This window comes from Rhagoletis zephyria, unplaced genomic scaffold, assembly GCF_001687245.7.
Source record: "Rhagoletis zephyria isolate East Lansing unplaced genomic scaffold, Rhagoletis_zephyria_1.1 Rzeph_scaffold_00749, whole genome shotgun sequence".
NCBI lineage: Eukaryota > Metazoa > Arthropoda > Insecta > Diptera > Tephritidae > Rhagoletis > Rhagoletis zephyria.
The window spans coordinates 62948-87017 of record NW_016157833.1 but is presented as its reverse complement, the minus strand read 5'-3'; the positions used below and the strand labels follow the sequence as shown (position 1 = coordinate 87017).

Sequence of the window (24070 nt, the reverse complement as noted above, 5' to 3'; positions counted from 1 at the left end):
TTACTTGCTTCCTGGGTACCACCTGTTTTTTTTTTGTCGGGACTGTACCACCTGAAATGGCCTGTATCCTGTCGCGGCCGTTGCTGCTATCCGCTTTTGTTGTTGGTACTGGGGTCTTCACTGCCGCTAAGCCGGTTTTTGATTCGCCTCTTCCCTTTTTTGTAGGGCCTTTATTTTTATTTCAGCAGGTACCGTTTTTTTTTTTTTTTTAAATTTAATTTTATATATATTTTTTTCAGCTGTGAGCTTTTTTATTAAACTATGCAGCTCTTTTTTCGATATCTTGGTCTTTTTTTTCCAGCACTTTTTTTTTTGTTTTTTTGGTAAGTAGGTACGCACTTTTTTCGTACACTTTTTTTTCCAGTATTCAGCCTTTTGTTTTACTTTATTTTTCAAGTACACTTTTTGCCACACTTATACGCCTTTTTCGGTTTTTTTGTTTTTTTTATAGATTTTCTTTTTTTTTCTCCCAGGTAATTGCTTGCTTTTTATTGAACTTTCTTTTCTTTTCAGGTGTTTATTTGCTTTTTAATGAATTTTCTTTTCTTTTCAGGTATTTATTTGCTTTTACTGAATGTTTCTTTTCAGGTAATTCTTATTTTATTTTCAGGTCATATTCCGGTAATCGCTTTTTTAACTTTTTTATTTTCAGCTATTTCCACATTTTTCCGTCAATTCACCCACTTTTCCTTTTCCACAGTGCTTTTATTTAATTTTAATAATTTTTTGTATGACGAACCACCCTAATGCTCGTTTTGAGGTGCCGCTATATAAGAGTTGGCTGTTATTTTTGTTTTTGTTTCACAGTATATATATATGTTAATTTCTCAATAGATTTAGGTATCAATTTTATAAACTTTTTGTTCACTTCACTTTATACTTGCGTTTAAATTTGGTTTTTCTGTAATTTTTATTAGTTTTTCCGCTATTTCTTTATATTTGATTGTTTTTCACTACCGCTTACTTTTGAATTAACGCGCAACTACCGGCCGCTTTTAAGTTCTCTTTTTGACTGTGATCACTTCGCTTTGTGTGTATGTATTTTTTTTTTGTTCGGTCGCGGGTTGCCCTTTAGCGACAATGGACCATGTTGCTTATTGAGGGAGTAACAAATCTTAGCACAGGGCGCGCCAAGTGACTAAATCCACAATAAAGAAAAGTCGATTGGATTTTGGATTTAATTCAAATATATACAATTGTTTATTCGCGAGATTTAAGCAATACAATACTACTTGAAGAAATGAATTCAATTTTGCCCAAGTGGCTTAATCAAAGAAGGTAATCCGATAAAACAAGTGCGATGCGGTCACGGCGGTAGTTGAATACTAAGTACTTAACTTTCTTAATTGCGGGCACAGGTCACCCCATGGCACCGCTTACAACAAGGCAATCCAACTTTCCAAGTTCCAAATTAATTCACAATGATATAAATGACAAAGTTGCCGGCCGCACGCATAATATGAAAAATGAGAAAAAACATATAAGGATTAGTGAAATTCTATTAAATTGGCGCTCATGTCCTCGACATGTATACAAACTGGTAGTTTCGTGGAAGCGACACTCACTATTTATTGTACGTGAATGCTATGCTTGCGTCCTGGTCAAACAAAACCAACTTATTTCCTATGTTGGTTTAAGTCCAAATTATGTTTTTGTATTTATATTTGGGCAATTCACAAGGTGTTGTGAAGTTATATTTTCCTAACAAAAGTTGTGTTAAAACACGACGGTTGTGAACACCTGTTACGATTATTTATTATATCTCAGCACTTAACCTCACATAACACCGAATAAACATAGGTTGCAGAGTTGTATCGTCATGTGTTATTTTTCTTCACAAAACAATAACAACATTTTTACAACTGTCATGAAATATCATGACTTCACGACAAACACGACAAATACGACACCTTGTGAATTGCCCAATTGAATATTAGGAGCTAATTTTGGTATTTAGCAGTAGGTTGGTTAAGAATAAAAATAAAAATAAAATATACCAAATCAAGCCTCTGTTTCGCTTTTTTTCTGAATGTCTGCTTCACTATATACCTTATTTATATTAAAGAACGCTCTCCGATCGATCAATAGTGCCCAAAAACACGTGCCTATTCTCTTGGTGTTTCAGCAAACAAGATGACTAAACGACTGGATAGCTGTTACAAAGTAAAATGCCTCGATCGGAGTTGTTTATCGAGTACAACTGAAATAAGGATACATATTCAGAACTTCAGATTCCTTGGAAAATCCTTGGTATACTCATTTTCGTTGCTGGTGTTTCCGATAGGGTAGGAAAATTATCTACTGTGCTATGATTTTCCCTAATTCCTTGTCAACTTTGATTTGGAGACAAACTGATTTCGGCATTGTACCCTCTTCTGCTTCATTTTTCTTCTGAATAGTTTTTGTTTGTCCGTCATTATACATAGCCATGCTAATGGCTGTTGGTTCTTTGTCAGTCTCCTCTTAACGGATTCTATTTTTTAGTCTAACCAGTATTTGGTGTTCTATGCGAGCATCCTCAGGTAGTTAGAAGTCAGCTGCATACATATTCTTGTGGCCTCGATTCTCAGGTAGGTAAAAGCCAGTTATTTTCTTCCTATTGCAGGGCTTCTGTCCTGTGTGACAAGGACAAGGGGTGATGGACAATCGTTACACAAAACATTAACTTTTGTACATCCTTTGAAGGACCAAGAAATTGCCTTATTTCTGCTAAATAGATATAGTATATTCGATTAAGAATGTCCACGATTTAGCTTTCCCTGATTCCATATACACATTTGATGTTGCCCTTTTTTGCCTATTGAAAATACTAAATTTTCAAACGTTCCATATTTAAATTGGGCGCCACTTGTATCAACTCACGTCGAGCGCACGTTTAGTACATTCAAGGCTGTGTTAAAGCCTGTTCTGTTACCAAAAAAATCAAGTTTATAATGAAGATAAATGGATAAATAAAGAAGTAATGTGTAAAGTGTGTAAAGTGGTAATATGATAATGCGCAAAGATTTTTTGTATAAAAAATGAGCAGGAAATAATGTTACTCATACGCCATGGATACCTGAAAATATCTCGAAAACTTATCCATAGAATAAAAAATTGCCCAGAATTTCGGAATCAGTATAATTTTTCAGTTTTTGTCTTTTTTTAGTGCCTTCTTTTGCCTTTTTTGTAAGCAGTAGCATAGAGGAACAAAAAACTTTAAAATAACAAAATGTAGCAGCGCAAGCAAAATTAAAAATTAGCAAGACAAAGAAACTGAGCTGCATTGCATGGAAATGGAAGTTTTCTGGGTACGCAGAGCAGCTAAACAGTTGTTACTTGTATGTGTATGTATGTAAATTATGTAAAAGTTTTTAGGTACATAAGTACATTCACATTTTGGCACAATAAGCTTCTGAGTTCTTTATACCACATCGCTTTTCATTTAAAGTACATATACAAAATTGTAGCGCTTTTAAACTTTTTTGATATTTACTTTTCGCTTTTTTCCCTGCAGCATTTTGATTATTTCTTTCTCGTTTTGATGATTACTCAAAAATTCAGAGCGCACGTGCCACGGCGATTTGCATGTGTCATGTAGTAAAAACCATTTTGCGCTCACAATTGTGCGCTTGGCCGAGTTTCTCTACTAATTTGTGGTGTGCGGCTCAAAGTTGACAAAGAAATGAAGGAATCTCATGTTTTACGCTACCATCGAATGGCAAAGGTTTTACGTATATTAATAAGCCACAATAAAAGAGACAGGAGAAGCTTTATCATATGCCGAATTGTCTGCGGTGGGGCGTCCGCAGTTAGAAAGCAAGTTTTCTGTAATTTTTGGATATTTTATGGGCGAAAGATCGAACCTGGGTGCACTACCGGGTGTGCAAGTATACACATCTAATCACTCAGCTATGGCGGCAGCCGTTTATAAATAAAAAAAGCTTTATTTTGTATAATGTTTGCATATACATATATACATACATATGTAGTATGAATACAAAGAGGCACGCGTGCTTCACCCAGCCGGGTGAAGAGTAAGTTGCTGGTAAGGCATTATAATGTGGTTGTACTTTATACTGGGTCAAATTCGGGGGTTTATAAGTACATATGTATATGCGTGTATACTTTTTTCTTTTACCTTTCTCTACGTCCGCTGTTTTTGATGACTGTCAACTTTTTTGTTTACTGCCACCAATTTAAATGCCAACTGGTTGCATTGTTTGTGTGAATATCGTGCAGCGTGAATGCGGCAAAAGTGCGACAATTAAAAACAAGGTGAAAGTACGCTTGGTGGTCGAGTTAACCCGTGAATTTTTATGTAAATTAGCACGGGGCGTACAAGTGCCATTTTACATACATACGTACGTGCATATTAGGGTGATCCTTAAAATATCAACATCGTAGGGCGCCACTTTTTTTTTGACTTAGTACAAAATAAAGACATCAACGATAATTTCAAATATTAAGAAAATTGGGATCGGCTACCAAGGTTTAAAAACATTTTGTTTTTTATCGAAAAATTCATAAAAATTTTGACTTTGGCCGCTTTAACTCAGCGATTATATAAATGTATTGTAATAAGTTTCAATAATATGTCAAATTTATCAGATTTAAAGTCAAAATTTTGTCGATTTTTTTTTTCGATTAAATATTCAACATTTTTTATTGAGCTTGAGGCCGTTTTTAATGAAAAACTATTGTGGAAAAGCAACAATAATTTGAAAAAATTATAGAAGCTAAGTTCGCCTTAATTCTTGTTGCTTTTTTCCACTTTTTCATTTTTTTTTTTTTAATTTTTGAAATTTTCGTGAATGCCTCCATTGTATACTCCTAATTTTTATTTTTTTTTTTTTAATTGTGAAATTTTTGTGGATGTTTTTATTTTATACGTTAATATGTTGATATTTTGAGGACCACCCTAATACGTATGTATGCATATCGCTAGCTTAGAGTGAAAAGTTGCTAAGTCCACTTTTTAGATATTTTGATACAGGAGGCTAGGGAAATTAAATGTGCATTGTTTCGAAAAGGATAAAGGTACTCGTTTTATTTATTCTTGTTTAAATTCAATGAAAGGAAATTTTGCTAAGACCAAAAGAAGCACCGAAAATCCGATAAGGACAAAATAGTACGAAATATTTGAATAAAAATCGAAGCGCTCTGATTCGTATGTTATTTTACATTCCTTAGAACAAGCAAAATCTTGTATTTATTCAAAGTTTTGCGAATGCCTTGAGAAAAATAGATAGCTATAAGAAGATTTTTCCTATCGTGTAAATTTTTTAAAATCAGACTTAGCAACTTTACACTCTAAGCTAGCTATATGCATATTTTCACGTTACGTTAACACACATTGTTATATCATAGGTGTACATAGCTAGGCTAAACATTATTAAAGGGCAAAAAACTTAATTTTTTAAAGCGAAACGAAAACACGTGGAGAAAACTAGCATTATCAAATAAAAAATTGTAGCAATCCACTTAGGGTCTTCACCTAAAGTCGTGATGTAGGTGGTGATTGAATTCCGATAACGGCATTCACCAGGCGAGAGTTTGTAAAACTTCCTTGAATATCTCTCGGTGAATGTCGCTTAGGGCTTATCTGTATGACGTTAGATCCCGTAGTTGTGAGATGCTGGTGAGTTCATAGATATGCCTCCGACTATTAGCATTGAGCGCTAGCTATGCAGGTGGTGTTCAGGCGAAATAATAAGGCATCATCCAGACGTTTTCCGGAGAACGGCGGTCCTCTGTGACCAAAGTATGTGGCGCAGAGTAATATTGAAGGCAGCCTCTAATATGTTCTGGTTATTGACCATTTTCGTCCATCTAGTTAAAACGTACGCCGTTGATTTTGTAGGGGACAAGGTAACGCTCGGTACAGTGAAGGGGTGAAAAAGATCGAAGAGTTAACCGTTTACTTTCAAACATAAGTCATCCCCGTATATAAAGTCGTCAGTTTATAGAAAAAGTCCGATACGGAAATCATTAAAGGGGACATCCCTCTGTGGGACGCACTGTTAAATCTCGAAAAAGTACTGACGACTGTCGACCAATTCGAGGTCGTTCCCATTGAAAAAATAATTCGTATTTTCGTTTGCTAAAAACCTTAGGATAGGTACACACAGAAAGCGACGCCAAGCCGAGCAGAGCGGTTCCGAGTAGAGTGAAACTTCCAAATTGCCTTAACTGTATGAGTGTGTTCAAAAGAGAATTCATAAAAGGTGGTGTTACCGAAGAAGTTGATTTCTCATTAAAATACAATCATTATGTGAAGTCGGCATAAAACTGTAGGTTTCTCCCCTTCATGAAGCTCGGCCGAACACAAAAGTATTGTACAAGTATCTAGTATTATTATTATTTGATGCAAGTTTTTGTGCGGACAGGAAGCGTGGCAAGTTCAAAGCACGGTTTAGGATGCCTTTTGAAGAAAACATGGATGTGGCTTTGAGGTTCATCGAGCCCATTTCCTAGACGTTGGATATGACTGCAACGCCAGCGACTGAGTTAGGCCGTTTGCCGAACTCTCATATTGAATTGGCTGAGCGAACGGCAAGAATAAGCACGGCTGTCGGCATTTAGAGGTTCTGCTGCTTAGTTTTCTATTATACTAGTCTGGAGCATGACGAAGATCTCCTATCATTTCGATTTTTTATATTAAGGCTCCGTTATGCATACTTGGCATGGCTTGAGAGCTGTCACATAAGAAATCTGTTAAATGAGCCTCGCGTGTAATCGGTTATCGAACGCACAGCACTACATACGTAGAAGTCTGTTGGTTTTTGATTTCTACGTAAAAATGGTATAGCAGTGCATGCAATGCCAAGTATGCATAACAGAGCCTTTACTGTTGCCTATTATCACCTACTTATATGCGTTTAGAAGCAATTTCTGACTGCGGAGGTTCGGAGCTAATCTCAAAAAATTTGCCTCACCTTGCACCTTCATTGCAAGTATTCGGCTATTGAGGCGGTGCGACGCTTCTCATTGTGCAAATCGCTAGGTCGTTGATCGTCCGCTTTTATCTCCTAGAGACGACTTTACTGGTTTTATGTAAATTTTCGACTAGCCTCTTTTGAATGCACGCGTATCAGTTAATTGCTGGAGCAGATTCAACAATCGTTTGTAGTTGCATTTGTTTGTGGGAGGAACACTTGCAAACACAATATGCATTTCACTTGCCAGAGTTTGTGGGAGGAACACTTGCAAACACAATATGCATTTCACTTGCCAGAGTCAGTTGAAATACGGAAAGCGTCAAACCAAAAGCGTGAAGAATAGAAGTATTATTCAGTACTATTTTTCGACATATTGCTTTAGCAGAATTTCCTCTATCTACTATTAAACTATCGTTCAGAGACATTACGAAAACTTCGAAAAATCAAATTTTATTTTCTTCAAAAGATTTAAGTTACAAAGTACGGCTATTTTCTTTCATTTACTATCCGAGCAAACACGAAAATCAGGACAACCCAGTTTCTAACACCCACTCGTTTAAACGTATTACTTTCACGAACTTGACCTACAATTAACACGCGCATAGAATAAAAACCACACAGCAATATGTTTTATTAACTTGTAATACGCTGCGTATACGTAACATTTATTATATGCGAGTGTCTATACATACATATGTATGTACTATGTATATGTCCATACCCTGCAGGAAATGTATCTAACTATAACCTATCTTTAAGGAGCTATAAGTAACTTATTATCTTAAAATTTTCTTTGACGAAAGGTAACTATATTTCTATGGTGATGGCCGCGAAATATTCAAGGGTGGTTACCTCTGCATTAGATGTAGTCAAGGATGGTTACCTCTGCATTTGATGTAAGTAACTTGTAACTAACTATCTTTGGACATAAAAAATCAATAGGAAAACAAAATATTTTTTATTTATTTTTTATTTACTTTATTTTATCACATTTCATATTTGTTTACATATTCTGCTGTAGTTGATCCCATATTCGAACACCGTCAGACATAATTTCAACATGATAATATGAAGTTTTGATCCTCCTTTTATTTGTGGAAGTGCAGCATATTTAAATAGAAACGCGTTTAAAGAACACAATCTCGAGCTTTACTCCAGCATTACTTGTCCACTTGTTTCAAGTTAGCTTTTTGTAGCTAACTACAAGTTATATATGTTATAGAAATCCCGCAAAAAAGCTAACTACAAGTANGCATTACTTGTCCACTTGTTTCAAGTTAGCTTTTTGTAGCTAACTACAAGTTATATATGTTATAGAAATCCCGCAAAAAAGCTAACTACAAGTAATTATTTTTTATCAATTGATACTTTTTTTTCTGCAGGGTATGTGTAATACCTGGGAAGTAATATGTATGTATGCATATATTCCATGTACCAACACAGCCGCTCGGTCTCACGCGTTTAAGCGGAAGTGTAAATCACACAGCTGGCACGAATGAGTTAAATATTTGGTAACACACTGAGCAGAAGCCGGCGAGTGGTGAATTGGGTGGGTATTTAACTAGCATTCGTAGACAGGATAGTTGATATGAAAAATGGTTTGGGAGCTAAATATTTAATAAAATCTAAAGGCAAAAGTAAAAACAAAAACAAAGATGCGTAAAGATAAAGGCAGGTAAATTTAAACACTTATCTAAGAGTGAAGGTGCAGATGAAGAAACTAATAAACATAAAGGTAAAAATATTTATCTTTATTTATCAGAAAAGTGGGGATGAGGATACCTATAAAAGTTAGGATGAAGATAGAGGAAAAAAGATGAATACAAAGGTAATTATAAAGAAAGGGATATATGTAAATAGAGACACAGAGACTCAATCTGAGAACTATTTCAAAAATTGATATTTTTTATCGATTTTGTTATCGATATTTTTTCGATTTTGCCATCGGTATTTACTGATTTTTTATCGATATTTTTATCGATATTTATTGATTTTGTTATCGATATTTATCGATTTTGTTATCGATATTTTTATCGGTTTCCCTATCGGCATTGTAATCGATTTTGTTGTCGATATTTTTGTGGATTTTCTTATCGACACTTTAATCGATGTTGCTGTCGGTATTGTTATCGATTTTTCTATAGATGTTCTTATCGAATTTGTAATCTATATTTGTATCGGGTTTGGTATCGGTATTTTGATGTATGGTACTATCGATTTTGTTATCGATAGAGAATAAAGATAAAAATAAAGATAAAGTAAAAAGAAAAATAAAAGGAAAACAGAATAACAAATGTAATTGGAACGAACAAGGTAAACGTAGATATCTAGATAGAAAAAAGACAAGAAATAAAACCTTAAGCCAAAGCAGATGTACATACATACATATGTATGCATATAGGTTATGAGACAAACCAGATATGTAAAGTAAGTTTCATTTCCCCAGTATGGCTTCGTCGTAATCAAAAGAAATTTATTTTGAGTTAGATCGCTGTTTTTGCGTATATTCAAAAAACCTTATTACAACATTTCCAGTTATCGCTCGTTTAACGGTTAGTGCTAAATTAATTAAAGTTAAATTTTGAGTTGAAGCAGTGTTGATGGTAAGGTGAGTAAAGCTATTGTTCTTATTTCGTATTGTTGCATTGTTTTTGAAATTTTTTTGAATTTGTAGTTAAATCTCTTTGAACATTTAGAATACTTTTGAGGTGTTTGAAGAAGGTTGCCACTGGTTTAAAAAGTTAAATATGAGTAACAATCTAAAGGAGTTAGAAAATACTTTTTTAGCGGTACAGGGTAATTTAAATTTTGATGAAATGAAAAATCGACAACGTACGAAACTAATCTTCACTCAGAAATGGTTGGGCGGATTTAGATGAAATTTGGCGCATGGATTGCTATAACTCCGACTAAGATGTGGAATATTTTTTTTTTGTTTTGAAGAGTGTTGGCACCTGTTTAAAAAACAAAATCCAGTTTTGCTGTTTGAACGTCATGCGAGTTCATTAGTAAATAACCGTTACTTTTTGAGTTTTATTTTTATAACTAAAAAATATTTTTTTAGATATATTCTTTGCTTAGAAAATAAAAGTTAAAATAAACAAATAATTTTTAAGCAAAAAACAAAACCGACTTCAATTCTCATATAAAAATTTAGGAGTACCGTTAATTTTTTCATGACGTGGTCCAAAGTTATGCGGTAACATACATACAAAAAAATTAAAAATACTCCGACTGATAACCTCCTCCTTTTTTGGAAGTCATTTAAAAATAAAAAGAGAAGCAGGTTGCGAACACATAGACCGGTACGAAGACGAATGCAAATGCGAACACGAATACAAAACCCTCAGCATTTTCTTCCATACAAAGTATGTTCGACGTTTTTTTATATAGAGGAAAACGAGAAATAGCTTCAACAAGAAATTGCCAAAAATTCACTATAAATCCTAGCTACTTCAAACTTGCATTTTCCTAAAATTTAAATCTAATTAATTAATTTTTAAGAAAACTTATTTCTTTAATATTGAAAATTGGATTTAGACGGCTTTTATTAAAAAATAAGCTATATTTTATAAAAAAAACTAAAATTAATTAGCGAAAAAATAAATTGTTAAAACTTGTCAATATGAGGTGCGCTTATAATTTTGCAACGCGGTTTGTGTAGTAAAATTATTTAAAAATTACCTATGAATTAACTAATTGTCATTTTGGATGTTTACTTAATTTTTTGCAAATATTTTTTTTTACATTGAGTTACTTTATAATACTATTTTGTTTTAAGTACTCTTGTGATCAGCTGATTAAATTGGGTGATATTTTGACCAGTTATGACTCTTTTTCCTTTGATAATTTAATGTTTATCCTTTTTTATAAAACTCTAATATATGACTTAACCACCACTCTGTTTCTCTTCAGGAGATACCCAATAATATTATCTACCCAATTATTTATTTAACCATTTTTTCATAGTAAATTGTTATTGGTCCGCCAAAACCTCCAGAAAATGCCAGTAAATGTAATGGGGGGAAAATAAAAAAATCTTTAGAATTAAAAATTGTTAAAAATGCGTTTTATTATTGGAAGTCTCCTGAAGAGAAGAAGAGTGTACCGATCAAAAAATATTGATTTTCAAGGTTTCTATACCATTCGCACGAAAAGCTTTTTTTCACATATAAAATACATGGAAAACTTGAGTGCTTTAAGCTACATCTAAATATTTTTGATTTAAAAATAAGAAAATAGGGGTATAATATTTCGATGTAGTTAGAACAGTTCTAGAGGCTGAGAGCATTAAAATTCCGACTTTACTTATTTTGGACCACCCTGGTAAATATCCAAAGATAAGAAAACATCATTTAACTCTGCCTGCCTGGCTAAACGCTGAGTGAAGTACTCGTCATGATCTGATTATGGCAATTTAACGTAACTCAATGCCACGCCAAAATCTGTTTAATTTTGATTTTTTTGAGTTCTAAGTTCCGTTAAGTTAATAGAAGTTGCCATAATCAGGCTTTTTCCCTATCCACCCATGACCAAATCAATCATTTTTCCACGCATAATTTCTTTATTTACTCAAAAATGCCAGCTTACAGACAACTTTCAAGTTCATCGCAGACAGCGAAGCCAAAAGAAAAAATCAAGACAAAATAATGGTTTTAATTGAGCTTTCAGTTTCGCTAAGAGCAGACTTGCAACTAAAGGAAGTATTGGTGGAAAACAAAGCAAACACAAATTGTATAACATAAAAAATACAAAGGCCTTTAAGGACGGGCGCAGCCATCAAAAACAAATGAAAACATAAAATAAAAAGAAATAAAACGCATTTTTTATTGTGTACTTCAGATATTCTTTGCGCATTTTCGCAGTTTTTTTTACAATTTCATTTATGCGTTGTCGCCGCCAGTTGTTTGTTAGCTTTCGTTACCGATGCTTGTAATGCTGTACTACGTTTTTTTGTAAATAGTAAATGACCTTGAACTCACAAATACATAGACACGCGCTTACCAAGTGAAAGCGTGGAAGAACTTAAAAACCTGCCACAGACAAATACGAATAGAAAATAACCCATTACCGCGATGAGCAGGTGGCGCATACACATTCAAGCAAATAGAACATATTTATGTATATTTTTATATGTATGTACACATAATCGTTAAAACATGTATATATTTATAAAAGCACATATGTAAATTGGGGTGGTCCTTAAAAATCAAATGAACAATTATTTTTGAGTCTCACCCCCTCAATCGGTAATACCACGGTCACAGATATCACATATAAATTTTGGTTCCGATTGGAAACGGTTAAGGCATGTCGCACAGGGGGCAAAGCACAGATTCTTCTATAGAGATTCAAAAAATTAAAAATATTTTAATTTTTTTTTTCATTTAATACCCAAAATCGATACTACCATAGTCGAAGATATCACATATAAATTTTGGTCGGTTAAAGCGCGTCGCAAAGGAGTCAAAGGTCATTTAATACCCAAAATCGATACTACTAAAGTCGTGGATATCACATATAAATTTTGGCCTCGATTGGAGTCGGTTAAGATGTCTTCAGAGAGTTATCTGAACTTTGACCCCTGTGCGACACGCCTTAGCCGGGATCAAAATTTATATGTGATATATTCGACTATACTAGCATCGGCGTAGGGGTTTAGGCTTAGGAAATCTGATTTAAAAATGTGATTCCTTAATTTAAGGACCACCCTAATGTAAATACATACATCAATAAAATCACAAACACCAAGACTGATCCAAAGCAGCAAAGCAGCTGGCCAGCCAGGTGTACTCCAAAATAAACAAATTTGTAAAGAAAAATACGCCAAAGGCAACAAGACCAACCTACACAGCAACAATGTGAACGACTATGTCCTCTTCAACAGCCAACTGGCATACATAATGAAAGACAGCAACAGTAGCAGTAGCCTGTGTTGCCATATCAGATTTATTTTTTTCTACAAAAATGCTCTTATAAATCAACTAAAATTCTACCAGAATCGTTTTATTTTAAGTAACTACATTTTAATATTTTTTTAATACCATTTCTTGCGCTTAACTAAATCAAAGGTGAATAAGGCAAACTGCTACTGCTAGGTCTGACCCGAAGCAAAGTGATGTCGACAGTATTTTTTTTTTTTTTTGAATTTTACAAATTGCGCGCCAACACAGCATATTCTCTTGTTTTAAAATCTGAAGAAGTAGCTCGATGGTAAGAGAGTTGGATCGAATGAAGAGTTCATACTGAAACAAGCGCTTCCAAATGAGCTTTGATTTAAAAAAAAATCCAGATCAATATACTTTTGTCTGAGTTTTTCTTACAAATATTCTGGTAAAAAACGCCAAATAGTACGCGATTCTACCGATCTATTAAAATTTTAAAATTATTCTATCAAACCGGTAACATTGGCATTAGCATGTACATAGTAATAGTGGCAACGATACTTTCTGAAGACAATGAAGCGAATTAGTGGCTGCCCAGAGTTGAGCTGAACAGGGCCGAGCTAAGCTGAGGTGAGGTGGTCGAGTTAAGTTGGTCGTGTAAATGTAAACAGCGAAAAGCTAGGTGAGAATGTTCATGGAGACAAAGACGAACTTCCTTTACATAAAATGTACATAAGTACATACATACATAAGTAGATAAATATTGTACATACAGTGATTCAAACAGATGACCACGTGTTGATTTTTATTTAATATTCATAATACTTTTTGAGCTACAATTTTTTTTTTTGTTATTTTTTATAAAAATACCGCCCAAGCTTTAACGAAACTTATATAAATCACAGTTTCAAACTTTATAGAAAATTTTGGAAAAAATTGTCATCAATATTTTAAATTTTTTACCTGAATATTTAGAACATATTTGGATATGCAATTTTATAGCCTATACAATTTCACTCTTATGAAGGGCAAGTTTCAAATTGTTAAAAAAAACACGTAGATTTTTAAGTTTCAAGAATTTCCTATTAAATAAAGTGAGCGAGCCCGTTAGCAACAACATTTCAAAAAATCTACGACAGTTTTTGTAAATTGCACTTGCTATATAAAAAAAAAAACGCAAAAGCAGTCTTCAAAAGAAAATTCTCAAAAATCAATGCGATTTTATGTATATTTAAAATTAACACGTGCTCATTTGTTTGAGTCACTGTACATTCCTTTATAGATATAAAAGCTTGCGGTAAAAAGGGACATATATACTTTGTAGATACCCTGCAAACCAAAGTTCCCGAAATCTTAACGAAATCTTTAGGAGTATCTGATTTCTGTAACGATTTTTTTCCGAATCTTCAAAGAAAATTATATGAAGTGGTTGACACGAACTCGTAAAGAAATTTCTGTACGAAAAATAAAGAAAATTCTGAAAAAAGTCTGCAAGAAATTCTTCACATAGCAGCATTATTTTAATTTCTTTACCGATTTTCTTCCGAAATTTCGTAAAAGAATGGAAGTGTGCGTAATTTATTTCATTTTAGAAAATTCTGCAAAAAATCGGATGGGATCTTTCCGAATTCTTTAAAAATTCTTTACGATTCAGAATACTCTGAAAAAATGGTTTGCAGGGTACTACGAATACAAACACATACATACAATATTTATTTATTATAATAAATACCCTGCAAACCATTTTTCCAGAGTATTCTGAATCGTAAAGAATTTTTAAAGAATTCGGAAAGATCCCATCCGATTTTTTGCAGAATTTTCTAAAATGAAATAAATTACGCACACTTCCATTCTTTTACGAAATTTCGGAAGAAAATCGGTAAAGAAATTAAAATAATGCTGCTATGTGAAGAATTTCTTGCAGACTTTTTTCAGAATTTTCTTTATTTTTCGTACAGAAATTTCTTTACGAGTTCGTGCCAACCACTTCATATAATTTTCTTTGAAGATTCGGAAAAAAATCGTTACAGAAATCAGATACTCCTAAAGATTTCGTTAAGATTTCGGGAACTTTGGTTTGCAGGGTAGCGTAGAAATTCTGTTATACACTTTTTGGCAAGGGCAATTTTGTTGACAAGTACATTGCTGAGCTGTATAACGGTATTAGGGGACAAGCATAAGAATCGGCGAAGAGTAGAAATAAAATAAACGAAAGAAGCGAACAAAGAAAAAGTTATTTTACAAAAATGCTTTGATAATGAAAAATACCGATGTCAATTGGGATAAAGACAGCAGATTTTACTTTCGAACAATTTTAGAATTTTTATTGTTACGTGCCCATCATCCTCCCCACATTTTTTTTTTTTGGGTTAAAGTTTCTTTATCAAGTAAAACCTTTTTGCACACACACTGGGACTCTAATTCCAAGATTAAGATTACGATTAAGATTAGAGCTAAGATTCAGATTTAGATTAAGATTTGCATTTAGATTAGGATTAGGATTAATGGTAGAACCAGGATTAAGTTTAAGATGAAACATAAGGTTCAGATTAAGATTAGGATTATTATGTAGAAAGTACTATTTATTATTATATGATGAGCTATTCGGGTAATACGTAGTGATAGAACGATACGAGTACCGAGTACAGAATGTCGATACTTTTTACGAGTACTGAGTAGTATCGAGAACTCGATACTTTTTCACAAGTACTGAGTAAATATCGCGAATGCCGAAAAGTATCGACGAGTTAAGAGCTTTTTAAGTAATTTTTTTTTTAATTACCCAATAAATATTGCGGCGAACGTTCGAATATTAACTTCAATATCCAATGTGAATGTTATGAAAATGAACATAAAGCTAATTTACTTCAATACTGTCATAACCAGGGAACGGATTTTTAGAACCTAAAAACCTATAAAAAAGGCAAAATAAAATAGCGCAAAAGGTAGGAAAGGGCACTAGGTATTGCAAAAAAAGCAAAATAAGGCACTAAAAAAAGACAGAAAATACGAAGATCAATCAAAAAATACATTTATTTTAGAAATGTTTATATTACAAGTAGAAAGAGAAAAACTATGAACTAGTTTCATTATATGAAAAATTTATACTTTGAATCTTTGACTCGAGTTTCTAACTCATAAAACTTAAATCTGTATAGTTGTAGTAATATTGAACCACAAGATGCATTTTGAAGTTTTCTGGTAGCATTTTCATTCGATTTTTGCGAAGAAAAAGTCGAATATACCAAATGTGCGCTCAACGTAAGTTGATACAAGTGGAGCCCAATTTAAATATGGAACGTTTGAAACGTTCATATTATCAAGAATAAGGGCATTTTCCTCGCCCTTTATAATTTTATCCACACCCCTTATTATCTCCAAGCCTACGTGAGCTGAGAAAACGGCTTTGAATTTTTCCAACACCATGAGGTCCATGCGTTTCTATAAGCCGCATGGGCATGTGTATATTTTTTAATCTTAAAAAAAAAAATTGTAAATGCTATAATAACTTTTTTAAAGGTAGAAAAGGCAAAATAAGTCAAATATCTTAAAAAAGGCAACATCAAATGTGTATATATGGAATCAGGGAAAGCTAAATCGTGGACATTTTTAATCGAATATACCCTATCTTTTTAGCAGAAATAAAGGCAATTACCATAAAATCCGTTCCCTGGTCATAACTTAAAAAAAACGAAAACCCGAGAAACACGCCTTGAAAGTTTTTAATTCACATATCGTCACACTAATTCCAGGAGCATGAATATGCAAATTTATCAGTTTTGAGTTATTGGGTTTACTTGGTTAATCTTTAAGAGCTAAGTTTCGCAAAAGAAAACTTTCAAACTTGATTTCCCAAAATGTTAATTTTTACACATTCATGTTTATGGAATACGGGCGACGATATGTATACTCCCATACTAATAATTAATACATATTTTGTTTCAGTGAGCTACTGGTAATTGACACAGATAAGAAACTTTTACACACCCAGAAGAAAATGTAGCGGTCATTTCAACATTCGGGTAAAAATGTTTAAATAATTGAAAAACGAATATCTTGCCTCTCCTTTTTTTTATGGTGGAATAGGATGGTCTTCTGACTTGAAACCTTGACGACTCTCCAGCATAAGACACCCGTCGTTAACCCATGTAATCTACCTTCGTTGTGAATTCGAAATCCAGCGCATTCTTTAAATTTTATGAAAGAGATCTTATCTGTCCAATAGAGAATGGGCTTCACCACATTTGCTTCTGGGCTTCTACATTTGCATTTCATTTTGAAAGTAAAGTTATTTATAAATACATTTACACGTCAAACAATTATAAAATATTCGCCTTTGAAAACTTGAAATAGGCTTTTTGCTATAAACATTTAATTTACGCATATAAAACTGATCTTATTGGAAGTTTATTCCAAAAACTCCTTTACAATTTACAAATAGGAAGAGGAGAAAAAAGCACAGCAAACTGATTTTTGTTTACTTTTTGCGTTTGCTTTGAGAATACTTGGAAGTACGAGTATTATCGATACTTTTTTGCAAATATGAGTACTAGCATCGGTACTTTTTTAGAGTATTCCATATGAGTACTAGTATCGATACTTTTCTAAAAAGTTCTATCACTGGTAATAGGAAGAAGTTTCGCTTCAGTCGCACGTGGGATCCACAAAACAACTTTTTTATCAAAACTCGGTTATACTACGAGTATTTTCATTTATAAATCGTGTTTAGATTCTTGTTTTCGGAGATGTTCTAAAGAACGACAGATAGCTATGCGTTGAGTACAACTTTTCTTCTTTTTATTATTTGGCGCTATAAGCGNTATTTTCATTTATAAATCGTGTTTAGATTCTTGTTTTCGGAGATGTTCTAAAGAACGACAGATAGCTATGCGTTGAGTACAACTTTTCATAAGCGGTTTTGGCCGAGTTCAACAGAGAACGCCAGTCGTTTCTCTTCTGTGCCAATTGATGCCAATTGGAAATGCCAAGTAAAGCCAGTCCTTCCGCACTTTGTCTTTCCATCGCAGTGGGGGCCTACCTCTTTCTCTGTTACCATGGTGTTGTAAGTGATATATCGTTGTATGACAAACATTTTGAAAGCCTAAATAAATGTTTAGAGAACTTGAAACCACAACCAACTAACAGCGTTATGCAGGGAATATTTGTAGCCATTTAAAGTTTAAGATGTATAAGAATACGACTTTTTCGATGACGTTGTGAATACCCCATATGAACATGTCATTGTAAAGCTTATACCTCAGCCTCGTGCTCATCTTTGTTTTCGTATTCATCTTCATATGCATGTTTGTATTCATAATTGTGACAATATAAGCCTTCGTATTTACGTTCGTTAGCATCTCCTTATTCGTCTTCCTATGTGTATTCGTATTCGTGTTGGTTTTCGTAGATTCTTCGTATGTGGTTTGCCCAGAACACCTACAGTCACTCCATCTTGTTGCAACCACAAATTAGGATGCTACTCTGCCGTTTGCCGCAAAAAGTTGTCAATCATTGTGCTGTAAAAAGCACCAGAAATCGTTTTCGAAGAAATATGGCCCGATGACTTTTTCGACCATAACATACGCTTCAGCCGACATCAAAATATTACCTAAAAAATCAACAAGTGTGGCTTATTGTGTAAAACGAATAGCGTATTGTAGTCGTTGTTAGTGGTCTTGCTGTAAGTAACCATTATACGGTTGACAAACGGGCTCGATTATTTGCACAAACAGCCTTTGTTTGCTTTAGCTCATGCATTTTCCTCTTTAAAATGCGCATAAGCAGCCGAACAAATGCACTAAATTTTTGGGAATTAACTCGGATCCGGGGAATTTCCGATGACAACACTGGTAAAAACGGCCAGATTTTGTCTTTTGTACAAGTAAGCAAACAAAGCAGGCGAGTTTCGTATACGCGGGAGCCGAGTGGTGAGAGTTGCCTGTAGATGCCAGTTTCGATCCTCGGTCGGAGCGATTGCGTAAATTTTTTTTGTTTTTATTATTTATTTAATATATATTTTTTTATTTTATTTGATTTTTATATTCAATTTTGCTTTATTTCATTTTCATTTGCTTTATTTTATATCATTTTCTTATTTTAATATCAGTTAATCTAAATTTTTAAAGTTGAATTTTATTAAAAAGTCAACAACATCTAGCTGAAAGTAATGTGAAAAAAATAAAACTTATAAAAACAAGAATGAAAACGAAATAAATGAAAATTCTACTAGCCGTGGGACTCGAATCCACAACCATGCGGCTCGTTTATCCGCATTACTGCCGTCTGTAAGGGTAAAATTATTATGCGCATATGTGTGCCAGATTATATACATAAGCTTTGCCGTCTGTCACAGCTTTTACATTTCGATATGGAGGCTATGCTCAAATGTTGTAGTTATAATTTTTACCCATGTACCTACATATGTATCTACATACATATTATAGATATGTACATTGTAAATCCATATATATATATACACATACATATGAATGCATAATACGCGAAAACTTTCGTCATATCAGATCTGTACCGTTTGTATATTTTACAAATTGAGAGTTGCCATCTGATAAACAAATTTAATTCAAATTATTTTTAAGTTAAATCACTATCTCACTATTAGTATCGATAGAAATGGGTTTGACAAGGCTTCATTTCTTAATTGTACGTAGGAGGGTTGCCGCCTGTTTCAAAATGCAAGTTCGGCTTAAATAAAGGCAGAAAACTGAAATGTTTATGCTGATATGGATGTCAGACGAAAGAGGTTGTGGCTTGAAAATATTTTGCAGAGGGTTGCCACCTTTTTACAAAGTAAGATTCAGTATAAGCAATAAGTTCAATAAATTAGTTCAATGTGAATATAAAGCAAAATTACTTTGAAGAAACGCTATTTCCAAACTGCATGTAGGAGTGTTGCTACCTGATTTTATAATTAAATTCAAATTAAATTAAGAGGATTAGATAATTTAAATATGAATTTTAAATATGTATCACAATACAAGTGCCAGACAAAAAGGTTTAACGAGGTTTTGGTTTAAAAATAATTTAAGCCGGATTGCCATCTNTATTGCCATCTGTTTGAAAAGTCGAATTAAATTTAATTATATAAAATATTGAATATGGGTGTCAAACAAAGGAGTATTGAGAAATATTTAGTTTGAGAATTTATAAAATTAAAGAGGGTTTCCACCTGTGTAAAAGTTAAACTCAAATTATTTAATAAATCAAATGTATTATTAAAGTATGGCTATAAATTGACATTGGTTAAAAATATTTTCTTCTGAATATACACAATTTAAATTTGTATCGCAATATTTGTGATAGTCAAAAAAGGTTTAACCAGGTTTTGGTTTTAAAATACTTTGAATAGGGTTGCCATATGTTTTAGAATTAGAATTCAATTAAAGTAAGCATAAGCTAAATGATATGTTAAAATATGACGTGAAACGAAGGTGGTAAGATATCCTTAGTTTGAATATTTAGAATATTAACCAGGGTGCCACCTGTTTAAAAAGGTAAACTCAAACCATTTAATAAGTTAAAGCAATTACTCTTCTTCCTCATTTTTTCTAAAATTAAATAAAAACAAATGAAAGTACATAACAAATGACTAAGTGACCATCAAGTCAATGTGAGAGATAGCAGTCGAGAGTTCTAGCTTTAATTTAAGCCGGAAAAGTTCTATCAACCGCCATTTTTTGACACTTTGACCTCATTTTTTCTCTTTCAAAATCTAGAGCTGATGGAAACTTTTTGCTGACTTTACATAGAACCCCCCTGAATAGAAATCCTTCGGCCGCCTCTGGTGAGGACCACATGTGTTTTTCGAGTGAAACTTTTTTTATTTCTGTAAAGTAGTGAGTGGCGCCAATATATATAAATTGATTTCATTTCGCTGCAGCTTTTCCCACACTTCTTCCTCACGGTACAATGGTAGAATTTTTATACTGTGTGTGCCTGCTATAAACTACGAAAATATCACATCACGAAAATATCACAAAAAATGAGTTCGTTCAAAAACTGCAAGTGAACCCATTGGTGGTGAGGGGACGACGGTGGACAAAGACGATAGTTGCAGAAAGAGGACAACAATAACGCGGCTGCCTCGCTAGCTTGTCAACCAGTCAAGCAGAGAAGCTATCAGCGGCAAGCTTATTTTATAGCCAATTTTTTTATATATGTATATTTTTTTTTGTGTTCTCCTTTTTCTCTTACTTTAGCAATTTAGTTGGGGCTTAAAAGTGCACTACCCAGCGCGCCGCCCCGTTTTTCTGGGGCAACTCTGACGTCAGAGTAAAACTTACAACAATGCATTCCAGCAGCAGTGCACTTTTTTCATCTGCCTTACCGACCTTACGTTTTCGCCGCCTGCAATTTTTGCACAACTATACTTCACCTATTTCGCCGCCACTTTTGCTCCGACCAAATGGGAAACAGAGTAATTTTGGAAAATGGAGCAACTGAAGAATATACGAATGTACATTTATGTACATACAGATATATATTTATATGGTTTGTTGCCACTTGCAACTGGCAACTGTGTCGCGCGCATGCAAAGTGAATGAAGTGCAGGCGGCGGAAGGCTGATTGTTGCAACTTTTCGTAGGCGAGTATGAATGTGAGCGTGGCTGAAGTGTCTGTAAGCGCACTTACTACTAGCATCTGCCACACACTTTGTAGCAACACCAACTCCATTGTGGCATTACGCGTTTTTGTTACTTGCGGCTTTTTGTGGGGCACTTTTATGGCGCGGATATTAAGTCCGGAAGTCTGTAGCTTTAATAGATGCACTTTTGCTATACATTTTGCTATTTTAGTAGAGTACGCTGCGGGAAAGTTAAATTTTTGTTTCAATATTTTTTTATTTATTTTTTTTTACGATCCCTTATCGTGCAAGCTTTATCTTTAAAATATATAAGGATATTCTACTTTACTCCCATACTCTTCGCCTTCCTACCATCTTTACTGTCAGATAATTCGCTGCATTAAAATACAATTTAATTTAATTTTTATTAGCACACGCAGCTGCCCCATCAGCAAGTATCATAAAGCTATGAACAATATGGCGCAAAGGACATGGCACTCGTTCGAACACGAATCAATTTTTAAGATTTTTTAAATTTAGCCAGGATTTATAAATATTGTTTTAGTTTAAGCACCTCACTGCTTAACTAAATTCTTTTGTACTTTCCATGATCTCTGCCTTTGAGGTATTGAGATTTACCGTACTTTTGATAATGTCGAGCCCTAACCGCCAAAACAAGGTAAGCGACTTTTATTCCAAAATGTTATTTTTGATGCCGAAACGCATCAAGATGCTCCAGAGGTATTTCTGCATCAAAAATAAAATGTCAAAAAATATTTCGCTCACATATTTTTGGCGGTTAGGGGTCGATGTGATAAATATGTAAATGTGCTTACCTTCATCTTTGACATTTCCCACTAGTATGTCATAACCGCGCATATCAGCAGTCTCCATCATTTTCATGGGATCATCGGGTAAAAAGGCGCCATCTATGGTCGGCGCTGAAGGAAAACTCAGAATGCCCGAATAGGAGTTCCACTGTTGCACTGAAATTGTTTTAGCATCGACAGCACGCATACACGCCATTACAACTTGAGGATTTTCCTTGAAGAACAAAAAAAAATACGAATCAATATCAAAAGTGTTGTATAGCTTCTTACAAATTTTATTTTAAAATTTAGTGAATTATGCACCACTGGTATGGTGAAGCATAGACTTCCAATTAATAAATAGTATAAGTAGTCTGCATGCGAAACGTCGAACGACAGTCGCCGTGTACTGTACCCGGAGCCTTTCCTACAAAGCATGACGCTGCTGTTGATGTTCTGCCAATTACCATCACTTTGAAACTTTGTAAGTAGGGAGACCTTATAGGAGGCTTCCTGCAGACTTTCAAGAAATGGATGTTGGTATGCTACTAAGTGGTCATACATTTTCAGTCGATAAAGATTTCTAGACAACACCCCTCAAGGTATTGGCCACAGCACTACAGACTTCCAAAGTAGTTCGATTGTGCAAGTCTCGACCAAATTACGTTGGAAAACGTAGCGAACTTGTTTTACTCGGCTATCGAAGGTAGAATGAAATTATTTTGCCCTCAATCGTTAAGTTTCTAACTAGCACTTGACTTTCAGTGAGCATATGGTATTGTCCGAAACTTGTGACACTATTGACTGGTTACTTCTAGTGGCATAAACATCTGAATGTTCGTGGCATTTAGGGCTTCTCCATTTCCTCTGGCTGCTTTGAAGAGGAGGAAACGGCGGAATACTTTTTGTATCTCTGCCCTGCATTTACAAGGATTAGGTACGACTAAATAGTATATATGTTGAGAGGCGAACAATTAAGCTCTTTGACACCCAACAATATGCTTATAGTTACTCGTAATTCATGTAGACTTACAAAAAGCAGGGACCGAACATAACAGTTATTGTTGAAAACTGTTATCGAAAAATTCACTTTGAAGAAAATGCTCTNTTCACTTTGAAGAAAATGCTCTACAACTAAAAGATACATACCAATCGATATTTTTTTCACCTAGAATCAAATTTGAAGATAAATTTTGTTGCAAGTTTTATGCAATATTACAAGAAAATTAAAATTGTTTTTGATTTTTATTTTATAAATCCAAAATAACAATTATTTTTGATTTTTATCTAAATAATCTGCAAGTAACAGTTATTTTTGATTTGTATATTATGCTTCTTAGATATTTCAGTCAGTGATTTTAACTTTTAAAAGACATAAATATAAATCCGTTACTGACTTTTATTTTTTAAGTCATACGTATAAAAGTCATTTAATTGATGACTTTCATAAATAAAATTCTTCAATAATAGTTATCTAAGACATACAATATAAAAAGTAACTGTTATTTGTAGATTATTTAGATAAAAATCAAAAATAATTGTTTTTTGTATTTATAAAATAAAAGTCAGAAATAAATGTTATTTAAGAAGTAATCAAATAAAAGCATAAAGCCAACCACTAGGTTAAATGGAGAACTATTGTCAGAGAACACTGTTTTGTCTGTACAAGAGTACATAAAGAAATTTGGCTATCAGAATATTTTTTAAGGTGAAACAATGAGCGCTGTGCACAACTATAACGTCATTTATTATTTTTAGGTCAGTTGCACCGAAAATAAAAAGTGCTTTGGAAATATTTATTTTTAACATCGCCAGTTCATTTTTGGACTGGGAGGATGGTTCCGTGCGCAGAAGTGGAAAACTTTTGACTGCCAT

At 33.7% G+C, this 24070-nt stretch overlaps 1 protein-coding gene across 1 annotated transcript in view; it reads right to left on the bottom strand.

The window, feature by feature from the left end:
* Ace (Acetylcholine esterase) overlaps window positions 1-24070 on the bottom strand; it is an 89041-nt gene that overhangs the window by 57174 nt on the left and 7797 nt on the right. The window contains exon 4 of the mRNA XM_017613991.1: window positions 22223-22430. Coding sequence (XP_017469480.1) covers window positions 22223-22430 — 208 coding nt within the window. The remainder of the gene's footprint in view (window positions 1-22222; window positions 22431-24070) is intronic.